The 24,734-nt window shown below is 39.3% G+C and overlaps 2 protein-coding genes across 2 annotated transcripts; one reads left to right on the forward strand and one right to left on the reverse strand.

Annotated features, from left to right (window-relative positions):
- Window positions 1-2,839: 2,839 nt before the first annotated feature.
- ghitm (growth hormone inducible transmembrane protein) lies at window positions 2,840-7,396 on the reverse strand. The gene is made up of 9 exons (XM_078279590.1): window positions 7,289-7,396; window positions 6,723-6,881; window positions 5,753-5,855; window positions 5,354-5,465; window positions 5,092-5,233; window positions 4,788-4,896; window positions 4,391-4,579; window positions 3,631-3,802; window positions 2,840-3,495 (listed from the first exon to the last, which is right to left on the reverse strand). Exons 2-9 carry the CDS (start codon window positions 6,852-6,854, stop codon window positions 3,408-3,410), a joined length of 1,047 nt encoding a protein of 348 aa, XP_078135716.1. The 5' UTR covers window positions 6,855-6,881; window positions 7,289-7,396; the 3' UTR covers window positions 2,840-3,407.
- An 854-nt stretch (window positions 7,397-8,250) lies between these two features.
- Window positions 8,251-15,611, forward strand: chst3b (carbohydrate (chondroitin 6) sulfotransferase 3b). The gene is made up of 3 exons (XM_078279635.1): window positions 8,251-8,523; window positions 13,006-13,221; window positions 13,422-15,611. The coding sequence occupies exons 2-3, from the start codon at window positions 13,142-13,144 to the stop codon at window positions 14,647-14,649; spliced, it is 1,308 nt and encodes a 435-aa protein (XP_078135761.1). The 5' UTR covers window positions 8,251-8,523; window positions 13,006-13,141; the 3' UTR covers window positions 14,650-15,611.
- The last annotated feature ends 9,123 nt before the right edge of the window (window positions 15,612-24,734 follow it).

The following is a 24,734-nucleotide window of genomic DNA, read 5'->3' on the forward strand; positions in this document are numbered from 1 at the left end:
TGTGTTAACTGTATTGACTTAGTCACTTAGAGGTGCAGACTTGTGCACTTCCTATTTTCACAGGTATAAAAATAGCGTCTGACGTTCAATAACACACTCATGCATCTTACTCGTTGGCAGCCAATGACAAATCTGCTCTGTTAACTAAAATAAACACAGAATCCATAAAATGCCCAGGGTTTATAACGCACTTTGAAAGTGTAGACACAAGAATTAATGTTACAGAATCTTAAGGATTTAAGGCAGAAAAAAACATGTGGAAGAACTATGCAGAATTAAAAAATACTTCAAGTAGACATCCTGCATTCAAAACATTACTTACTGTAATTAATAAATGGGACGTATAATCAGCTAAACGTAATCATGTATTAATAGCACAAGTACACATTAAGCAGCTTTTAGAGTGTTAAATAACTGGAATATTATAACTGATTCATGAACACGTAAGCAACATTTTTATGTTGTAGTTAGTCAAGGTGGGGCTCCTTTTAACAACTTTTATATTGTTAGGTGCTTCAATCTAGAATAATGAGTCTGATTTTATGATCTGATTATTCCACAGATAATCTGAATCTGCAAAGTAAATGTAGCAGTAGTCAGATAAATGTAGTGGAATGAAAAGTACAATTTCCTACTGTAGTTGAGTAGTTTATTTTTAAAATAGTATATTTAGTAAGTTTAAAGTAGCATTTTATATATTATGTACAGTTGCTAAATATATTGAGAAAAAAGTACATAGCAGAACAGCTTTTTGAGGCTGTACTTTGGCACAGTGAGGCTTTGAGCTAAATGCTAACTTTAGCAGGCTAACGCAGATGTTTTGCAGGTATAATGTTTACCGCGTTCACTTCACGCTTAGTTTAGTGTGTGTAAACTGTGGGTCTGATATGTGGCAGTTAATGAGAAGAAACAGTACGATGGAGATGGATAACTTTCTTAAGCAGCTTCAGCGAATTTTAAATTGTTGTTAATGATTGTTGAAACATTTCACCAACATTTACAAATTTTGATCTCATGGTAATGCTAGAGAGGGATCACTGAAGTCTGTAGGATTTATCCTCTGGGGATCCCAAATGTACAAAATGTTGTGCCATTCCATCTAGTAGACAAGATAATTCACAGGATAAGTGAAAACTTTTTACCATGAAATTTCAAGGCAATCCATCTGACAGTTGTTGAGATAACTCCTCTATTTAAGAAATTAACTGAAATGACGATGCTTTGGCAACATTTGGCAACGTTATTGAAACTTATTAAAGCTTCTTTGAATTGAAACATTCTATAATGCACAACAAAGTGCCTGACAGAGTTCTTAAGGTATTGTGGGTGAAAGTGGTTAAGCTATAACTATACCCATAGCCATTATTCCATGGCTACTTAACTTATTCTCTCTTTCTCTTTCTCTCTCACAAGCACCATGTCAGGGCTACATTATGCAATAAAAACCTTGGTCCCTAACCAAATATTAGTCATCAATCTGAAAATGACCGCCAGAGAGCAACATTTATCCCCAGTAATGCCAGATCTCCACATGCTGAAGCTTTCCCCAATCTCATCCATTATTGCCCTCTTTATCCCTCCCATCTGCAGTGGGTTTTTTTTCCGGATACACAGTATATACTGTATGAGTCATACGTGTCCTTAACATGAACATGATCTGAGATTGAAACACCCCCTGGCAGCTGTGTGCTCCAAATGTACATACTTTAATGCATCACCTGCATATTTACAGATGTTAGCATCTGTTGCGAGCGTCCTGGTTTGAAGGTTTAATTTTAGAGGAGCAGCCAGATGGTGGACAAGAGGATTACTACGCTAAGCCTTTGTCATCTGCTGCTACACACTGACTGTTTATAGGAAAATACAAGGTGGACCTCCACCGGTCCCTTATAGTCTGGTCAGAGCTGCTATGAGTGTGGATGTGTATGTATTTTTTGGCTTATGTAGTAGCAGAGCGGTGAGGGGTTGAGGACAAAACTGTACACTAACATTTGCTTGCAGATTTAATACACCCCTCATTCGAGTGTTGGTGGTATTGCAAGTTGAACTTATTTGTAATGTTATTGCAAGGTCTAGCCAATACATTTCTTATAAAAGGCACCTAAAACATAACTGTTAGCGTTAAAATCTTTTCAACAACTTGAGTGGATGATACTATTGTTGGAATAGTCCATTCTTTTCAACATGATTATACTACAAATGCCAGCATGCAAGTAAATGTGTTCAACCAGGATGAAAGCAAATTTATGAATATTTGGTAGTATTTTATTGTAAATGTCGATTATGTGGTTTTCCAAGAAAATAATTCATTGACTATAAAAAGGGTTCAATAATTGATTTAAGAAGACATTTTAAGAACCAAAACCTCTCTGTGAAATTATTCTAACTTATTAGACACAGTGTCATAATATAATTGATTAGGTATATGAATTATATTATTATAGAGCCCAAATATGCAAATATGCATTTCTCCTAAAGCTGACACAGATATGGATCCCGTCATTTTTACATTACATATTTCAATCACAGATATTCTTGGTGACTTGCCATAGTAGCAAAAGCACAGGAGTTACTAAAAACATATTAACAATGGCTCTCTTCAAGTGTACCAGCAAGTAGTGAGTGAGACAGCTTGCATAATACCAAGACCCTGAAACCAAAGCAGCTAAATAGAATTCAGCCACAATTAATTTTAATATTTAATAGGGCTTTTCCTTCTGTGACATACCTTCTGTGTTCTGTGAAAAAGGCCTATAACAGGAGTCATCTCAGCTCAACCTCTGCTGGATTTTATGATCACTTTTCAACATAGGTAACGAAACAATCTGACAAAAAAACATCACTTTTGACTTGTTTATTGAGTGATTCCATTGTTGAAATTACTGTTTATTTTCTCAGAAATATATGAACTAGTGCCAACCATTTTAACCCATCACATAAGTGCAATATCAGTGTATACTGTGGTCATTTATTGTACTGAGTCTGAACCAGTCTGTGATTGACATGTGTGGCATTTCTTTTGCACATACCAGATATTCTTGAACTTTCATCCTTATAGAAACAGAAACACATCACCATCAAGTTGAAATAAATACAAAACATGAAGAATACAAACGACATCTGAGGCAGGCAAAATGATGCTGACAGACAGATTTAACTCATCTGTAACCCCCAGGGTTAACCAGATACTTCCACAACCAAGGTAAGAGCTCTCAGGGTGTTATCAATATACAACGATTGGTCTTTTTTGACAGTGCAATACTCTTCTTTACACTTTTGCAAAGCATTCATGTATATTTACCAGTTAATCACTAAGAGAACACCTGGCGTATGCTGCTAGTAATAAAATATGTTTTTGTTTAGCTCTGTGGAAGGTAAAACTGAAGCTCAAGTCAGGATGCTGCTGTTTACTTTCTTTTGCCGCTGCCGCCGTTAGACAGAATCATCACCAGTCTCATGAAGATGTTCAGTGTGTCCATGTAAATCCCCATACACCTGTACGATAAAGAAGAATGAGATCCCTACCTTGGTGCAAGTACATTACTAGCATTCTGCTGAAAACAGCATTTAAAGTGTAATGGTGTGGGTGTGGGTTTAAAGTGTGGGTGAATATTTTCTGGTGTGACTTACGCGTTAATGGGGTCATATTTCTGTACACCATAGAGTGGGTGTGTCTCTGCCCTCTTGATGACCTTCTGTGTGTCATAGAGGAGGAACATGCTGAACAGGACCAGGCCTCCGTAGATGGCCACAGAGTACAGGCCTGCTCCGAACGCTGAGGTGGGTGGCAGGAACATTGATCCTGAAAAAGACAAGAAGATTCGCTGCGAGACTGACAAGTACAGATTCAAAGTGATAGCACACAGACCTAAATAATTCATTATAATAATTATAATATGTATGTATGTAGCTGATAGATCAGCTACCTTCCTAAAGGGTTTATAAAAATGAATGAGATGTTAAGCTGCTTGGCATAGAACTTGATTTCAGCGAATAAACAATTAATAAACATACATGCATGTGACAAATTGTTCTATTTTATCTGACAGCTATTTATTTTTTATAGATTATGCAAATTAATTCCTACAGAACAAAGATACTTTTCTTTTGTGTGACATCAACCAAATTAATTTGCAAATTGGATTAGCTGTCAGTGAATTTCCTCATAAAAACACCTTATACCTGGCTAACGTCTAAGCATTAAATGGCATTATGTACACGTGATGTAATTTAACTTATTGACATTTTGCTAAGATGCTCACACTTCTGTACTCTAACTTTACTTTTAACGCAATGCCATTTTCAGTCTGAAAACCCCAAAACTTGCATTCAGTACTGCCTGTAGTGCACCTGAGACCAAGTTTAAGAGGTGAAACTGCATTATACTAACCAATTGAGGAAGCGAAGACCACTCCAAAGCCAACAGCCAATGGCCCGCCCATATTGAGGAACTTCTCACTAGGGGCACACATTGCCACAGTGGACAGACCTCCCACGATTCCTGCGGTGTACCAGGCGGCCCTCATCACCAGAGGCCCTCCCAGGAGAGTAAGGGGAGCGATGACAGCCCCCATCACACCTAATCAGTAAATTAAGTAAAAAGACAACTGATAACCACATTTACAACAAACAACAACACAGATCTGTGCCAAACGTCTAGATGTTATTCTCTGCCTTTACATGACTGCCCTCTCGTGTCAAACTGAGGCAACTACATATCAGAAATAACGGCTGAGTGAGACAACATAATAGAATAATCATTTTCCACAAGACATTGTCTTACAAACCTGCATGGAACATCCAAGCCAGGTGTTTGGGTATCGGGCTCTGCTCATATGAAATGGACCTGACCAGCATGCCGGCACCAATCATAGCCGCAAAAGTTGCTCCGATAGCCTGGGTTAGAACAAACATCAGGCATTCATATTAATAACTGGTAAATACACCTAAACACGTTCTTTGAGTCAGTTTTGAAAAGTACAGATATTACCAAAACAGCTCCTTTGCATATTAGCCTTCGATTTAATTTGAAAATAAATGTTGCAATGCAGTGAGGACCTATGTTGGGTCTACTTGAGTTATAAAGCTTACCAGCCAAGATCCTCTCATCATCAGACCCATAAGTGCCGGGGTCCTGCTCACTGCTACAGCTGACAAAGCCGTCAATCCAATACTGCCTGCAAAGTACATGTAGGTGGAGTGGATCCTGTCCTTCACATACTGAGGCCAGATCCTGCACAGAGAGGGAAGAGGCAGGTGAATATAGAGCTCTTAGAAGGTAACAAAAATGTTCTACTGGCCTATGCTTCAAAACAAAATTAAAGAGCTGCTTGTACACAAAGCTGCTACTCACACTGCTTTCTCAATGGCACCGATTTCATTGGACATGCCAAGTCCATAGTAGCACAAAGCTCCAAGGCCAACTGCTGCACCTCCAGCCAGAACCAGTCTTCCCATGCTGTCAACTGTGGACACAACAATTAATATTTTACATATTTTCCATTGCATGCATTAAAATTACAAAAAAAACACACAGTGACTGTCACAGATAAAGGATTTGTGATTCAATAGGAGATTTTGGCATTGTGGCAATTTAGATAGCCATCAAAGAAGGATCTAAACTATGCAAACTCATAGTTGGCTTGTTCAAGAGAGTGGATAGCATAACATAGTTCAGTTCAGTTATGTAACAGTGCACTCCACGTAACAGCATGTAATAGTATATTTAACTAGTATATGTAATAGTGATTACTTCTAATGGCGGTATCTGTTGCTGGTTCAAAAGCTGCTTCACTGAGCTGGTCTTTGGTCGTCTTCCCACGGCGGAAACCAAATCTGGCCTTGGAGGAATAACCCTGGTCAAAGAAAAATAAATGTTACACAAAACTGCAATTGTTGATTTTGTGGCTGGGATTTCACACCCACCCTTGTTAATAAAAACTGAAAACGATCATGCTGTGGATACACCATTTCAATGAACTTCATTTCAACTGTCATTTCACAGTGTAGGTGTTTTGCTTGCAGTCGTGATGACAGAAACTACACAGAAAGATGTTTAAATTCAATTAATAGGGGCACTGATGGTACAAGACAGCTGCTGCAGGGTTCAAATTTGTGACCCACCTATTACAGGACCGTTTTTTAAGCCTTGTGTCAGACCTCTGAATTGTTGCCAACAACTGAAAATAATGACACTGTCATACATTCTGAATATTAGACTGCAGCTTCCTACCCTGCAGGTCACTCTAAGGCCAATCACTTTGCTCCATCCGTGGCCCTGGTAGAGGCAATTGGTAAAATCTGAGACATTAGACTTGCTTCATAACAAACATTTAGTCTGTTTCTATCCAATGTAGACGTTGTTTGCTATCTTTATCATCCTTCGTCAACAAAAAGGTACATATACTGAAAATATGCATGATAAATTGAAAATTGAATTGGATGTTTTAAAAAAAACATTCTATTGATTTGAGGCATGACGTATCATATGCAATATTTCCTTTGCATTCAGGGCACACTACCTAATTTTATTTGACCGTGTGTGTATTTCAATATCTGTTGTGACTCAAGACAAGGGTCTAATCTTAGTAAGAGAGGTACAAAGTAATAATAACGTTAGTTGTGGTACTGGTGCGGTCATAACGGAAAGTTAAAGCAGCAATTAGAAAGCTTAGAGCAGTGTTAGAGAGCCATGAATAGCAGCCTGTTGGTGTTGACAGTACCTGCTGGGGCCTGAGCAGGGGTGGACAGGCCTTCAGGGTGGGTGTTCTCAGGGCTGGGGAGCCCTGTGACAGCACAGGACGGAGCCCGGAGAGAGGAAGACTCCTCAGGCATGTCAACCTCGCCACCAACATGGTTACAATATATTATCCTGTATCAGTCTGAAAGATAAACAGAGCGTCTGGTAACTTACAGTAAGCGACAGTCGTGTTACATAATGTTTAAACACATTTTAACACATAGGCCTACAGTATATTTGAGTAAAGTCACAAACCAGTTAGGCAACACTGTTAAAAGTACTGTAGCAATACCACTGGCCATATACTGAAGAAAAAAAAAAATACAGTTTGATATCATAACATTTCACGTTAGTAATTTCACGCTAATCTAACGTTAGCTCACATGACATTATGCTAGCTGCGGAACGTTAAAGACTAATTTCGCTAGTCTTTGGGAACTTCTGGTATTACGGTGTTCAGCCTGACCACATCCATTAACTATTACCACTAACAATGAATTGTCTGATGTCCTATTTCAAGAAATTCAGATGTAAATTAAAGTTACTTACCAAGAGAGCAATGTTCGACGTTCACCTTTCTGGAAACTGTAGTGCGCAACTTACTGACGCAATTGTTTTGCAACCTTCGTGAAAATTCTCTATTCGTGCGTCATCATTATGCGACAGGTTTGATGGGAATTGTAGTCCTAATTCGGGCTCCATAATCAGTTGTTGAAGAAGTAGGCCTATTCAGATTATAATAAATCAAATAGAAATACCAAAATGTAAATAAAAATACTCATTTGAGCAAAGTTCAATATTTAATATAAGTAAAAGTGCAGATGTATTATTTAATGAGCAAAGGGTAGCCTGATTAAAGTCTCAAAAGTAATACTATATTAAAAGTTTATACTTTTTATTGATTCCCAGTATGGAAAGTACAGAGCTGTTAGAACACACATGCCTGAAATACAAATACATGCACAAATGAGACTTGTCAGAGTAGGGCTGCGACTACAGGACAGGTTGGGGGGGGATTCGGTGTCTTGCTCAGGGGGTGAACTGGCACATTTCTAACTACCACTCCACACTCCGTACTTCAGAGACTTGAACCGGCGACCCTGCGGTTCCCAACCCAACTACCAAAGGACTGAGCTACTGCAATACAATTTAATTTAGCCTACCATAAATCACGTTATAGACTGAATCTTGTGATTATCTGTACATACAGAAGAATGTATAGGCTACATTGAGACGCACACTGTGTTATATTTCCACTAGGTGGAGTGCTTGCCTCTTCTTTTGTTGTGACTATAGACTACATCAATACAAATATAAAATAGGCCTAAATAACAGCACCACTCCGGCACATAACAACAGTATCAGCCCCTCGCATTGTTTACCATGTGTTTTATGTGTATTAAGTGTGTTTGCCAAATCATCACAGACAACAAACAAGAGTCTGTGAGGGGCAGTGGCAGTGCGCCTCCTACCTGAAGCCCCGCTCCTTTGGACCAAACTTTCCCATGTGATTCACTGAGTCTCAACTGTTCACAGACTTGTCATTCAGTTCGGCGGGCTGCCTGACCTGCAGCCTCCTCAAACATGAGTCCATCAGATCCAAAGGTTTTAACTAGTCGAGCTACTTCCTCTTTCGGATTGGACTGTTTTTTGTTACAGGAGTGAAGTATTGGGAAGTAATGGAATTAAATTCTATCCGGAGTCGCTCTTTGAGGAAAGGCTGATCAACTTTTCATGCGTGAACCAAAGCGGGACGCCTTCAGACAGCGTAGCTGATCATGATGGTGGGTATGGAGAGCGGATAAACCTTATACATTTGAATGATATTTTATAAATATCAAAGACTAACAAATAATATAACATGGGAGGAATTTTTAAACTCGAATGACCCTAATAAAAAAAAAGAAAAAAGAAAAACATAAAGTAGCCTACAATAATATCACCATATAACAGTTGTGGATCTCTAACATAAAAGTTGAAGCAAAGTGGCTTTTTCTTTTTAAAGAGTTTTCTTATTAAGAAAGCATGACTTCAGTTTGGCCGGTTTGTCCTTTTGACCTTTGAATGCAGCGCATGCTCCCCAGAGACCCACTGTTGCATTACGACTGTTGCAGGACGTCTTCCCAAATTGAGGTTTCTATTCATTATTCTGTTTATAAATTAACAGAAAAGTTGCTCGCTAAGTCACTGTCTGGATGTAGGCTATAGTAATACCATTCATGCATACTTTTTTGACCTGTGCTGCATGACCACTACATCTACTAGGCTATATGCAAAATCACCACATTGTCCCAAACATATTCCATCAACAAGCATTAATCTCGCCTACACTCAGACTTAATTAAGCATGCATGCATGCCATACTCCAGTGTCCTTTTAAAGATGTTTAGACAAGATTCTTTTTGTAGGCCCACTAGTATTTATGATCATCTCAAAGACCTTGTCAAAACCTCTTTTGATGTTACCAGATAGCCTAATAACTCTTACAGAAACGGACATATATCAGTTAGTCGGACCAAGAACAAACTTTTCTACAATCTACTCATGATTGTAAAATGTACATATTCTGGAAAATAAATTAAGAAACATGTTTATAGATAAAATAACCAGATGGGGATGTCTGTGTTTGGCTAATTAAATACCTGAATGCATCCCATTTTTAAAAGGCTGATGATGTGTTTTACAGTAAATGTAAAATCTTAATTTGCAAAGTCAAAACTAAATCTATGAAATAAATTACTAACAATTACTTAAAAATAAAAATAAATATTACAAAGATAGATATCACGGTAAAACCAGTACAGAAAAAATGATGGTTTACAAATTTCTAACATCTCATGTTGTATATAGTGGTATAATGCCCAATCTTACACTGCCATTATTTTTCAAAAGTATTGTATTCTGTTATTTTTGTGTATTGAGACACACATCCTGTAATTATCATGCCTACATACTGTATTTTAGAGAGGATTTTTAAAAAAATTCCCTTTATCTGTTGGCCACAAATAAAAACTATTTTGTGCATACAGTGCTCACTTGCAATATCACAGGCAAAGTGGGTTTGGCTGGGTGGTGTTCAATTTGTCTTCACATAAGATTTACATTAAATAAGAGGCAGCTATTAAAAGCATTTGTAGCAAGATGATAAATGGTGCAGTGGTGGTTTTGTTATGAGTAGATGATCAAAAGTGTCATATGCCTCAGTGGTTTGTGAATATTCAACAATGTCAGCTCATGTGTGTTTTCTTTTTTTTTAACTTTACACAGCAGATGCAGTAAGCTGAGATAATTGGTGTACATCCAATTTACCATATAAATGACAAAACCTCAGACCACTTATTTTCTTGATGAAATGTTGATGTGGCTTACTTTGGTTAATTTTAAACCATATATGGAGATTACTAAAACTGCTAAATTTATAATATGTAACTTTTCCAGACTAAAATGTATAAAACGGACTAGACCTATGTTATATATTTTGATGAATTGTGTACTTACATTATCCCGAATGTTTCCAACTCTGTTCAAACCCAGAGAAATTAGTAATTTTAATCAAGGTAACGGCCCATACAATTAGTCGCCTGTTAGTAGGGTCATATCCTCTTTGCGCATTCGTCAGCATTGTGGTGTCTTCCAGAAGCTGTCATGAATGGACTTTTTATCCAGTTTGAAGCCACATTTTTACATTACACTTTTTAGATTGTTTTTAACCATATATTTTCGCTGCGACTCGCAGCCCCTCCGGGACGTCCTGTATCCGCCGAACAGCTTCAGAGAAACAGATCTTTAATGCAAAACCGCTTTATTCAGAGTTTTTACCGGATTTAATCACCGGTTTCTTTTGCAAAGGAGGAGATGATTTGACTCCCGGTGAAAACCTCCTGAACGATCAACTGAACACTATGTACATGTATTTAAACACGCATACTGTATTGTGTGTTTAATTATATAGTCTAGTACTCTAAATTGATTTCAAATTAACTTTTTCACTCAAAGAACAGTCACTCGTGTCTTATTCATTAGGCCAAATAATTTTTGCCGTACAGTCACAGTAGAAAAAAACTGCAGACCAAATATGCTGTTCTAAAATGGTAGATTTACTAAGATCTTCTGGTGGTTTACTTACACAAACTGTGACTGTATTTGTACAATGTTAAATGACCACTGACGACTAAAGGACAGAGTAATTTCCTTTGGTGCAGCTGACTATCTGACATGTTCAACATGACTTGTTACATCAGGGGGTTAGTCACTGACCCTGTGACGTGGGAGTGACCTGGGAGTTTATGTTCTGCGATCTCAGCCCAAAGGAGGTTTAGAGTTACTCCTGTGTAAAGAGACCTTTGTGGTTGTGGCAGGGTGGTGCAAGACAGAGCTGATTTTTCCTCCCGATGAAAACGTGTCTCAGTAGACAAGCTGTTCGCCATTTCTGTAAACTTCCCATTCCCCCTCAGAGAATTTCGCAGGAAGGGTCCAACCATTTCCCTGTTTAGACTGCAGTCATTTGAACTGGCTTCTGTGCTTCAAAACTGGGGACAAAGGTTGCAACAGAATGTGAGAACTGGACCACCAGACGTGTTACACAGAAACTTAAAAAGGCTCATCAGAATTTAGAAAATGATGCTCATGTAACAGGCTTCCAACACCATGCTGCTTGTTTCATGTCAAAAACTCGACTACCTTGCTGAAGTTAGAGAAATGTTGGCCTGTTGGCTTGTGGCTCTGCTGATTAATAGCAGCAGTTTCACTAATGTTTCGGCCCTGAGGCTAGACCTGCAACCGGTTAAAAGTGATCTATAAGAAATCACAGACATACTCAGGAGTCTGTGCGTAGCACCTGACGGATCCAATAAACAAATGTTTTCACAAACCCAGACGTCTAATTCAGGATTTAAAAAGACTGACTGTACACATTTAATGTTTCTAAATGTCTAACTTAGGCATTTTTGTGGGCACACATCAAACTGACATATTGCCAATTTCCTCAGGGTGGAGACTGTCTCATTTACTCTTGCCGTGTTATTGACCCTTTCACAGGCAGACGAGGTAAGGCAGGATTATGCTAAAATCCGAAGATTAGTCAGGGATCTGAGCCAAGCTGCCATTATCTTAAAATATCAATCTTTCGCTTAATGAGAAGTATGATAGGTATTATCATTGTCTGTAATGTATGGACCTGGAAAATCATAATAAAAAAAAGAATTAAAAAAAAATATATATCAATCTTTCAGGAATGTACAAGACATTCCCAAATACACACAGGCATAATTAAATCCACTCTTATCTTCATTTGACTACCCACTGCCCGCCCTCCACTGTACTGAACAGCCTGCAGGCTCAGAGCACTACAATTTATGACTCCACAACATGCAGACTTTCCCCTTCAATTTCAGCACTGTGCAGTTATACATCTCAGAGTTGGGACATGTGTCTCCCTTAGTGTCAGTCAGTGTTTTAGAAGTACAAAGGAATATTATGGGGAAGCAGCAAGCCATTAGCCCGCCACCAGATAGTCTACTGTACCATTAGCCCATGTCACTGTGGGCCTCTGTTGAAAAGGTCTCCTCCCAGTGTTGACATGGAGGAGCAGCTGGCAGTTTGGACCACACTGCTCTGCTTCCATATAAGTGGGAGGTAGGATTATCACTCTAACTCAGACAACTGAGTTTTTAAGCAAGCAGCTTTGCACTTGTTTTATTACAGTTTAATTACAGAATTGTGCTTGGTTGGAGTCTCTCACTCATATTTCACTTGTGCTCTCACAATTGTTTTTTACAAAGACTGACACATAAATACAGCTTTTCTATGTGCACCAGCCTTCGGTCTTGCAGTGTGGGTGGGCATGTTCCTAAAATGCACTGGTGCACCTAAAGATAACACGGACTTCCTCGTGGGAAGAACTGGCTTAGATTCCAGTCTAGCACACTCAGCTATTTTCTATTCTTACCTTCTGAAGATATGATATTTTTGTATATAGTTGGTTTTGCAGAACACAGTACAGTGATGATGTGCTTGAATAAAAAATAGAAAAAGAAAATAGGCATGGGGAAGATGAAGCACTCTGTATAACCACAACTCTGACTCGGCATCACAGTGCAGTTGTACATATGCAACAATAGACTGTCAACTTCCCCATTTCCATGAGTGGTTAAAACAAATACCTTGATGTGTCTCAACAGAAAGAATTGAGACCAAAGTACTTACTCAACGTCATGCTCAAATGTGCAAATGTGTAACTGACAGGTTGATGTTCATTTCATTTACAGGATGAAACATCGTCTACAACGGGGAATACAAATAACTGGAAGGCTCTTTAAGAAGGCGACTGGAGACTTGCAAGATTGGCAGAACCCATTAAGAAGCAGTCTGTAAAAGCATATCCAGGCACAGCTACATCCAAGAATGAGGATCAAATATACAATACCCATCGTCTTTATTGTGGCACTTGTTATCATTGAGAAGGAAAACAACATTATCTCAAGGTAAGTCCATTTCAGTGATCAATGGAGTGCTTTAATAATTCCCAGCAGGTTTGTGTGTTTAAGCTTTTAACAAATATTTAACAAAAACCCCTTCAGCAACACAAAATTGCTGCAAATGTTGAGTTAAATAACACAGCTATGACTTCTTTCTGTTAACTTTGAAAGATAATAAAACTCTGTGACTCCTCTCGCACTTTTAGGGTGTCAGATAAGCTCACCTTAAAGCAGACCCCCCAGACCCCTCTACAGCCCAGTGGTTTCTCCCACATACTGCTGAAGCACAATGGTTCCTTTACCTCACTCAGCAAGATGGACTCTGCCTTCACGCTGATGAAGCGGCGCCTGGAGAACTACAGCCAGCACCAGGAGGTGGTGACAAGGGGCAGGAAACACATCCTCCTGTTAGCTACCACCCGGACGGGCTCCTCGTTTGTGGGCGAGTTTTTCAACCAGCAGGGCGACAACATGTTTTACCTGTTTGAGCCGTTGTGGCATGTGGAGAAGATGTTGACGCTGGAGACCGGTGGCACCAACGCCACAGCAGCAGCCAAGGCATACCGCGAGGTGCTTCAGCAGCTCTTGCTGTGTGACTTCACCCTGCTGGAAAGCTTCATCGACCCCGTCCCTGTGGACCACATCACCACTGCCCTCTTCCGCAGGGAGTCCAGCAGCTCTCTGTGTGAGGAGTCGGTCTGCAGCCCCGTCATCAAAGGGGTCTTTGAGCGTTATCGCTGCAAGACCAGACGCTGTGGGCCCCTGAACCTGACCATGGCATCTGAGTCCTGCCTCCAAAAGGAGCACAGGGCCATCAAGTCAGTGAGGGTGCGGCAGCTGGAGAATCTTCGTCCTCTGACTGAGGATCCACGCCTTGATGTGAAATTCATTCAGCTTGTTCGGGATCCTCGAGCTGTACTGGCCTCACGCATGGTGGCCTTTGCAGCCAAATACAAGAACTGGAAGCAGTGGGCTATGGATGGGGATGTGCCCATTGATGATGATGAGGTGAGAAAGCTGAAAGGGAACTGTGACAACATCAGGATGTCAGCGGAGATCGGCCTCAGACAGCCACCGTGGCTGCGCAGGCGTTACATGCTGGTGCGGTACGAGGACATTGCTCGGTTCCCCATGACGAAAGCAACAGAGATGTACAAGTTTACTGGAATCCCGTTCACTCCACAAGTGAAATCCTGGATCCTGAAGAACACCCAGGCCTCCAAGGAGACAAGCGGTGTTTACTCGACACAGAAAAACTCCTCCGAACAAGTAGAGAAATGGAGGTTCAGTTTACCATTTAAAATAGCCCAGGTTGTACAAAAAGTTTGTGGACCAACGCTGAAGCTTTTTGGATATAAATTTGTAAGCAGTGAGGAAATGCTAACAGATAAGTCTATTAGTTTGATTCAGGACAAAGTGTTCAACTTTTTGTAGACTTTGACGGACATGAACGGAAAAAAACAACCTTCCAGAAAACTCTGGAATGACTGATATTTATTAGGGTATTTTATCCTGATACAGAGAGCTATATATTTTCTGATAGTGTGCTATTTAAAGTTTTTTACTATTTAAAATAGTTTGATGAAGAAAATGTATTGTTGAGCAGAAAATTCCTATTAAGCTTTCAACTATTGAAGCAAGGATGTATATGAGACTTTACATATGGGTATAGCATAGTGAAAATAGGAAGCTATCTTTGTTTTTGCACTCCGGACTATTTTCTCTGTCCAAACTGTATAGTTTGCTTGTCCTGCAAGCCTGTCCAAATTGAACTCCTTAGCAAATATAGGAAAGTCCTAAGGGAGATAGCTGTGGGTTTGTGAACATGTCTGAGTTAGTGTAGGCCGCTTTTACACTAAAGAAACTTGAAACGAAATGTTTATGCAGAGCCAAAAAATTAATAGCTTTGCACAGCAATGCTCATGGCAGGAAGAGGAAATACCAATGTTTTGCCAGGTCATTTCTACACATTTAGAAGTAATGTCCCATGATAATTTATTTATTTTTTCTTTGCTAAAAGTCATAATGACTCAAGTTTTGAATGTGCTCCACAGGTTCTCTTCCCCTCTGCAGGGGTACTTTTCTTGCACACGTATACTGTAGTTTGCTGTACATGCATGTTTGTAATTGGCCAAAAGTTGTTTGAAGTTGTCCTCGGTATTGTAAGGACCCATCCTGTAAAAACAGATGTTTACACTGCCACTGTATTCAAACATTCCAACTGCAGCTGGTTTGCAGGATTGTGCGAGGTTTGTCGGCAGGTCTGTCTGTTGACACAAGTCTCTTGGCTGGTGATAAAAAGAAGCCCTGATATTCTGGCCTGCTAGACTGTTTGCTAATGTTTCAGTCTGTTTCTTTGGCATTTTGTTTGTTACAATAAAGCTTCTTTAACAATTTCCGGAAAACATCTCAATTTTGGCATGAAAATACTGCATCCATAACTATGGCGAAACTGTTATTTTAGTAAACTTGTCTGAGTTTCACATTCAACTGACATGAGCACAACTTCCCCATTTTATCATCTTTGTCATTTATCTTTTTTAAATGATCAAAGGACAGCATGCAAGATGCAGATGTGGCCGATCAATGCAAAAGATAACCTTGTGGTGTAAAATAAAAGGAACACCTGTCAATACAGTACACAGTGAAAAGTTAATCTGCAATAAATACTAACTGTGTAAAGTTTGTAATGGAGTATCCCACTCCTATCGGTGTTAGTGGGGGTCTGCTTGTAATTACAGCCTGTCTTTGCCAATGTAGGCTATTTATACCAAACGCAGGAACACTACATTAGCGAAGAGGAACAGTGGGCACAAGTAAACTCACCAACACTGAGAGACCCTTCACAGATTATTTGCCTAACAACACTACAAACTCAGGCCTTATAAAGACCAGGTGCTTCGATCTAAATGCTAATGTCAGCATGCTAACATACCCACAATGACAATGCCAATATGCTGATGTTTAATAGCGGGTATAATGTTTAAAATTTTCACCATGGTTATTTTGTCATAAATAAAGTATTGGACTATTTGAAATTTTGACCTGATGTTGGCACCAGATCAAAAGTTATAATTCATTCTGAGAGGGACATGAATGTGTGTACCACATTTCATGGTAATTCATTTTAATAGTTGTCAAAGACATTTCACTCAAAACCACAAATGGCAACTACATGTGTGACTAGATGAAAAGTCAGGGGAACACCAAAGTCAGTATTCATCCTTTGGAAATCATGAATTCCTGCACCAAACTCTATAGTAATCCACAGTTGTTGAGACATTACTAAAAAACAAAAATATCAACCTCGAAGTGGCGCTAAAGGAAAATGCAGGGTATCACCAAAGAAAGTAGGATTCATCTTTGCAGGAACATGAATATACAGTATGTACCCTCCCCCACCAAATCCAATGTTGGAAAGGTGTAAGGGGATGGGGTTTCCGGAACTATTCCACCATCAGACCACTTGTGATAGAGTATACTAGCACATTACACTCTTCCTGTTAACTGGTCCAATACCAGTAAAACTTCTCATGGCTGGTTCACATTTATTTATATGCGTATATGAGTTTGTTGAGCCGTTTTGTGCTTTGTGGGAAAAAAAGAAATCTATAAAAGAAACATTCACAGTTCATTTCATGGAGTCTTAGTTGTGAAACACAACCACTCACTGATTTCCAAGCCTACTTACTTTCTGTTTGAGTGCATGGTTAATTGAAGTCTCTGGCTTTTTTTTGGTTCTCTAAACTAAATGTTTAAGCTTTCTGCACACTGACAAGCTTCACTCAAAGGAGGCAAGAAAGAAGGATACTGTGGAGGAAGCTGCCTTGACTTCCAGTGTGTTTACCACTGTGGGCTGGGCTATTTAAGTCTCCAAACCTAGTAATTACCAACTTTACATATAATGTGGTCCAAGTCATTTTCGTCCACCTGACCCCACCCGCTTACAGAAACGCAGGGAGGCAGTCGTTTCTACAATCTTTCTGCCTCAGTCATTCTCTTTTACACAAAAAAGTGACTTTTTAAAAAAATATTTATTAATTCACTCATCTGAGCTCTCATACATTGCCAAGCAACGCCACATCAAAGCACTTAGTAAGAAGTACATTCACTCATAGCAACCGATCATTATCTGGTTAGTTCGGGCTGGTTGTTCTATTTTAATTAGAAGTGTTCCCAGGTCTGTAGCTTCTAAAGAGTGTAAACCTAATAAGAAGAGGTTGAGCATCCATAAAGTCTTATATTGGAGTGGCTTTATGTGGGATGTGTAGAGGGTGGAGTAACTGGATGGTTGGAGCAAATATAGAATAACCACTTTCCACTGAGTTAAAGCATTCTCAGCCCCCCCCCCCCCATAGTAAAATGAGGGCATTTAGGTAACCCCACCCTCCTGCTGTTATATGGTGCCCTGCCACATCAACCATGAGGGGTTTGAAATATGCAAAACAGCCTGAGCAGAGGATCTAAATTATACCTTGCTGTAAGATCTGTGATAAACAGACAGATATTGAGTTAATTCAGACGTGTCTCAGAGCTACACATAAAAGTCGTGCTGTTGCAGGCGATAATGATGGTTGAGGCAGAGACATAAATCTAAATACGCAGTAAATTATCTCACAATGAGGAATGCAATTCATACAATTCAGGTTGTTGCATGTGATAATGATTGACTGTGCCAGGAGTTGGCACAGAATTTCAATGCACAGAACTCACAGCATACAACTGATGATAGACGAGGAGACAAATTAAGCACTTTTCATCAGTCATTTAAAAACTGGTGTATTGGATATGTCAGTAACATTGAGTTTTCTCTCATCTTTGACCATTTCCCAACTATACATAAAATCCATATGTGCAGTTTTTCAGTGCATCAGCATAAGTTGCATAAAGCTCTGTGGAATAGGAAGCACTTCTTGTCCACTTCTGTTTTAAATAAATTGCCGGCAATACAACAATTTTTCGCAAATGTCAACTGTCTTGTTGTTATTAAAGCCAGACATTTTTCTAATTTTGAGCTTAAACAGGAAATGGTAACCTGGGGATTTATGAGTGCTGTTATATGTTGTTTCTTCACATACAACCCATAGACAGACATCAAAGATCTGATGTGGTTTGGTTTTCCCGCCACAGCTGTACTGATGTGTTTACCGTCAACATACTGTACTTTAAAAAAAAAAGCAGTGTAGAAATGAGTATGAACACCAGTTTGTCTCATACACAATGACAGCACAAACTTATCAGTGATGTGCCAAAACCTTATGTGCACACAACCCCCCCTATCTTTTTATCCTTATCTATGTGTCCATTCATCTTTCAGGGGGAAGACAAAGACTGTTTCATCGTGCTGTGTCAACATTTTTGAAATCACAATTTGGCAACTCGCTGAAGATATTAATGCAATCATTTCATAACTCACTGAGCTATGAGTAACATATTTTTTTCAAAATTGTGACATGACACATAACCTACTATAGTGTGGCTGACCGTGCCAAAAAAGGCTTTTGGCAAAATGGAAATGGATGCCCATTTTCTCTGCATTATATTTAGCAAGTAAAAAGTGCCCTCGAGATGTGGTCAGAGGCTCAAGCTGTCTGACCATTACAGCCACTAAAATGTATAAAGACACAAAATAACAATAATTGTGATGACTGTGTTAGCTTAAAAAATGTAGAAACCAATTTTCATCCTTACAATTGTTGTGCCTTAAATAGTAATGCTGTGATGCTGTATGAAGAAATGTTCATATACTACACAATAAAGTTTAGTCGTTTTCTGTGAGGTGCCAAAAACAATTCTACTTAAGAATAATGTCTCTTAAGGCAGTGACACACCAACCCGATAATCGGCCGTCGGTCAGTCTGGCGAGGTCAGTGACTTGAGTCTGTTCGGTGTGTTCCATGCCATCGTCCGTCCGAGAAGCTGACGCCCATCATTTTGACCGACCTGACATGTTGCATCGGAGGGCGGGCAGTTGGACTCCATGACCAATCTGGTTGGTGGAGTGCTAACCCGGAAATGACAAGCGGGATGAGCGTGACTAAGCCTCTCAAAATCTGATGAAAATCTTTTAAACTGACCTTTGTCGATCTGAAATGAAGAAAGATTCAGCAACTGCATGGCCTATTTCTCGCTTAAAATATTTTCAGAAACACGTTTCTGTGAACTATCTTCGTAAAATATAAGATCGTATTCTGAACGAGCCACAATTAAAAAATCCTCGTTGAAAAATCCGGGAGCAGCCAGACCCATGTGACACGTTTGTCCAATCAGCTGCCGGTTTTAATTTTTTGGGCGACAATACAGATTAGCGCCGCCTGCTGTTAAGGAGACCTATTACACACTCAAGTCGGCATCGCTTTGGTGTGTTCTGAGGCACTTTTTGGACCTCAGGGAGCTGACTGCCTTTTCTGCCAACGGTCGGCCATCGGGTTAGTGTGTCAGGGGCTTTACGAAGATACAAGTGTAAAGTAATTTTGCGTTTATGTTTCGACTACATTGTATTTTAATTGTGTTGATGCTATAGAGTTGAATCACCTCGTCCCTAGAAAAGTCCTTAGAGTACTATAGGGCTTGGGGCATGTGATAAACACCAGGGATTTCCACCCAAATACAGTGTAATCTTTCACTTCCCTACTTGGTTTTCTCTTGGTTTGCATTTGTTGTCACTGGAACACCCTTTATCATTTTGATTATGAGCTCAGTGTTTATGTACAGTACTGCCAACCCCTCTACCCAGCCCAACAACAAAACATAAAACATTACTCCCACTCTAAATTTAGATATCTATTCTAGTTTGAAATAACATGGATTTTTCATGGTTTTATCTAGCATGAAATGTTGTTGCAGTCAGCTCCCAGCAGTACAAACAATGGCTTTGTCGTTGAGGGGAGAGTTTAAGTAAATACTTGGGGTAAGGTCAGCAGGTGATGCAAAGAAAACAAGATGATAAAGTGCTGCTCCGATTATCTGTCATTCCCATATTTACTTTACATTTCTTTTTCTCAACAAGAAAATGTATTGTGCACATACCTGTGTTTCAAACCCAGACTGGCATTCCTTCCTGAGACAATTCAAAGCCACCAAATGTATTCCTAAAGCTTTTCTTTAGGCCTTAGAAAAGCTGACCTGAACATCATGCCTGTTAGACAACAAGAGTGTGTACAAAACACTGACAAACAACTGTTGACAACCAGAATTAAAAAAGAAAAACAAGTATTGTATTTTTGCATCCTTCAAACTTTGCTTAAATATCACTTTTACATTCAAAACAGCATCATTTCTTAAATGTCCGTGTTGTGTGTTAACTAAAGTACTGCATAAAGCTCAAATAAAAATAGGCGTACTGTAGGTTTCTCGAGTTCAAGATGTGCTACCATTTGCATTTTGAATTAAGGTTTGTGAAAGAGCTGTTTCCTCAGCCAGTTCTGGTGGGCATAACACAAGGCTTCAGTCTTTCCTCACATCAATACCTCCTTTTGTATCAGGACCAAGCCAGAGCAAAGAGGTCTTTAAAAAAATTTGAACTACTGAATGGGTCGCTCCATTTGTCCCACTCTGCTAGCTTTGCTCCAAATACAGAGTAAGTGCCTTTTCTAGTGCCACTATTAGTCACAATAAAACAGACATTACAGTTTAGTGCTAAAAAGAAGCAGAAGGAGCAAGGGTGGCTAATGGGCAACATTAAGCATCAATAGAGAACGTCTTCATTTCCCATAAGATGTGACGCTGATGCATTTACCAATTATAGATTAATCTCCAGCCTCAACAGTGTAATGACAGGCCTTTTCCTTTTTGACGCAACATCTGCCATGTGAACACCAACCATGTGATGCTGCTGCATGGTCACCACAAATGAAAGATGTTTGTAGAGCAGACCAGCATGACCACCGGAAGCAGACAGCGAGTATCCATTTTTACATGTAGGAAACGATGGTGGAGAAACTGAACCGCAGACGTTCTAAAATCTAAATTGTGGGTTTTCATTCCCACCTTTCTGCTCACTTTCAAATGAAAGTTTCTTCTTAACGTAGAAGCTAGACAAACAAAGAATCATTTGTGTCTCTCAAAGCGCATCATGCACCACTAACCGAGGGACGGAGGCAGTTTATTTTGAGTATAAATTCAACAGTAATTACAGACTGTGGTGCCCTGGTGTGGGATTAAGAATTTGGAGTTGTCATAGCAAACATTAAATAGATGTTTTTATATTTATTATACTGTGATAATTTTAATATGGGTCAGTGACAAAAATAGAGCTATGGCCTGGATCAATGATGTGTTTATGTCCACATTTCAACACAAACCCTAAAATAACCGAACGCACCCGTGTCCAGTGTGCTACGCCACAGCAGGCCAGGATGCAACCCATAAAAGAACCAAATGAGGATCATATGGTATTTTGTCAAGTTTAATGTTACTAACTAAATGCTATTTAAATAATTGTGAATGAAGTGGTGATGACAATAAATCAAACCACCTAACGCTACAGTCTGGGCAGGTATTTCCAGGACATCCTATCAAATTAAATCCTTACAATGGATCTATAAATAGCGATATACAACAGACAAACAATGAAACTCTTTATGGTTTTCTTCTCCTTTTGTCTTTTGTCCTATTCTATCTCTGCCTCCTCTAAACATACACTGTGTAAAACTGTGAGAGGAGTCAACATGGCAGAATGCAAGTCAGCCGTTTCCACAGTGGCCACTCACTCTCTCTTTGACTGGAGCAGCAGGAAGGGAACATTTTCATACCTTTGCCCCGGCCATTTCTCGTATACAAAGCTGCTCTATTTCAAGTGCACAAGGCTGTGGTCTTCTGTAGTTGGCGGGTTCAGATAAAGTACTGGTAAAATTCCCCTTGGAGAAAAACACGTTATATAAAGAGGCCAATGCGTCTAACAAGCTAACATATTATCGTCTCTTATTGCAAGATACTTATCAAAAAAACAAGGTTCACTCCCAAAGTGGCACCTACAATGCTGTATGTACCCACAATATGCCATCCGAAGAACCAGTTCTGTCGTTCAAGCTAGTTCAACAGTCACAATATTTACAGAATGTCTTATAGAATGTGTTCCATATAAAACAAAAATATTAAATAATAAGAGACAAAGAATGCATCAAGATAATTCCTTTGGAGGAACCATGATTGCCATGCTATATATTTCTAGTACCACACCACTCCACAAAGGCAAAGTAAAAAGCGTTTTTTAGATGCCGTGCACCTGTTGAGGACAGATTCAGGTGTGCATACCTTTTAACAAAAAACAAAGACTTATATTATTAGTATTACAGAGGCAGGGAAAACTGGACGGGTGCTGCACATACCGCAGAGGACAACAACCGCTGGCCTCAGAGTGACGTCCCCTGCAGCTACAAAAAACATCTGCGTGGCACTAGAATATGCAGAACAGGTGGTGAGGCCAAGACCCTTCATTAATACCTGGTGACAGATGAGCACCAGTTGATTGGACTGAAAGCACTTTTCTTCTCATGACTCACAATGAATGCGTTTTTTTGTATAAGTATAAAAAAAGGTAAGGAAATATAAACTCTGGATTCAAGAGCTGCCAGTTTATTGATACATTTCACAGCCTGACCGAAGCTTTCTAAATTTTACATAACATTTGTTTGGCTTTTATCTTAAGCGACTTACATCACACACCCCCATACACACTCATCTGGGGCAATTTGTGGAACAGTTTCTTGCTCAAGGACACTTCAACATGCGGACAGAAGTAGCAAGGGATCAAAGCACCAACCCAATAAATGGCTCACTCACTCTACCACCTGAGCTACAGCTGCATCTCCGCCCCTTTCCCCCTTTTCAACCACCTTGGTACTTTGTTAGTTTGTGCAGGAAGGGGGCCCCTCTGAGGGGGGAGGCACACCTCTCTTTACTTTTCCAAGGGCAGGAGTTGAACTTTGAAGATGATGGAACACCTAGTTGCTTGTATTTAGCATTTGAGAATTCGGTAAAGTTGACTTGTGGTAAAAACACACTGACTTAGAGACACCTTTATCTGGGTTTTAAATAACCAGGATTAGTTTGAAATGCACTGTACAGAGTAGGGTCACAGCATGTCAGATTTGTCAAATAATAATCTTATTCCTTCTAATCTTTATTCTTATTTCTTTTCAATTGTAATAAAATTTGCGTAGACACTAATACGTGTAATTCATACTATAGTAATACATTTGGAAATGTGTGGTTATTTGGCATAATGCAAAATCAAAATAAAGTGCCAGTCAGTAACCACAGGCGACATGGGCCTCTCACATGCCTCAAAAAGGACCAGTTGCTCACACAAGCAGATAAGTCAGTTCCCATGCTTGCCCTTGACTTTTCTCTTTCACAGATGTTGCTAATCAAATCTCTGGCCGACTGACGTGTAACCCAGCGGCTGATAATCCGATGGCAGCAGCTTGCAGCAGGAGCAGCAACTGTGGCTCCGGGGGCCCTCCAGCTGGGTCACAATGCTGATGTTTGGCTAAAGGACAGATAACATAACATGTGATTGTAGTGATTGAAGCAATGTTTAATTTCCATGCAAACATACGTCAATTATTTACTGACCTGAAAGCTTTAGAGAACAGATCACAATCGGTCTACGCTATCTAATTAACAGGGGAGTTACGTGATAGATATATAAGCTAATAAGGCAGTGACTCTCTTGAATTAATTGCACACATTGTATTGGGGTTGAAATCGAATGTACACAACACAATGCCTCCCTTAAGTGTGGATTTATTTTGTATAATTTCCTGATCATTTTCAATCATCGATTGAACATTCGATCAAGTTAACTATGGTCTTTCATAGTTTTCCTTTTAACTGTTGGGTAACTTTACCTGTCATATATTTAATCTGCTGAAAGAAATTACTTCCATTTTAATTTGACTTACAATCTAATTCACTTGCATGCAGATTGTACTGATAATTAATATATAAATAAAATACTTGTATAAATAGTAAATGTAGTATGTAATAAACATTTAACATTCCTTATCCCGTTTGTTTTGTGAAGCGTTGTCTTGGCTACATCTCTTTCTGATTTTCTTTATTAGCGTTAAGTTTTAGGGAAGCACTTTTAGGGAAGCACACAGCTGAGAAACCACCAGAAAATAAAAAGACTGATGATTGAAATGACTGTTTTACAGTTGATTTGACATAATCTCAACATTTTTAAAATGGCATTATCAAAACCAAGAGAAAACATACAGAATATGGGCTGAGTGACTGCCTTTACAGACTCATCACTGGGAGAAACCAAAGCTGTAAAGGCAGAATTGCACCTTATAAAAAAGATAATTCATATGTTTGTGTTTTGACGTCAAACTAACAGAGTAAACACCCACTGTGAGCCCGACAGCACAACTGCAGCCTTTAAAACTGCCTCAAAACTCTCAGTTTACGTGCAAACTTTAAATACAAGTGATATATCCAACCTTCAATTTTAGCTTTGCAAGTAAAACAAATGGACTCTGGTTTTTACAAAGTCAGTGATTTAAAATACA

The sequence above is a fragment of the Sander vitreus genome, chromosome 21 (assembly GCF_031162955.1).
Source record: "Sander vitreus isolate 19-12246 chromosome 21, sanVit1, whole genome shotgun sequence".
Taxonomy (NCBI): Eukaryota; Metazoa; Chordata; class Actinopteri; order Perciformes; family Percidae; genus Sander; species Sander vitreus.

Bases quoted from the DNA above. Each gene is read 5' to 3' on its own strand.
- ghitm (XM_078279590.1), bottom strand. From the start codon at position 6,854: ATGTTGGTGGCGAGGTTGACATGCCTGAGGAGTCTTCCTCTCTCCGGG. The intron at 5,856-6,722 runs GTACTGTCAACA...TTCTTTGACCAG, and splicing joins CCCTGCTCAGGCCCCAGCAG to GGTTATTCCTCCAAGGCCAG. The intron at 5,234-5,353 runs GTGAGTAGCAGC...CTCTCTGTGCAG, and splicing joins GGTGCCATTGAGAAAGCAGT to GATCTGGCCTCAGTATGTGA.
- chst3b (XM_078279635.1), top strand. From the start codon at position 13,142: ATGAGGATCAAATATACAATACCCATCGTCTTTATTGTGGCACTTGTT. The intron at 13,222-13,421 runs GTAAGTCCATTT...TCGCACTTTTAG, and splicing joins GAAAACAACATTATCTCAAG to GGTGTCAGATAAGCTCACCT.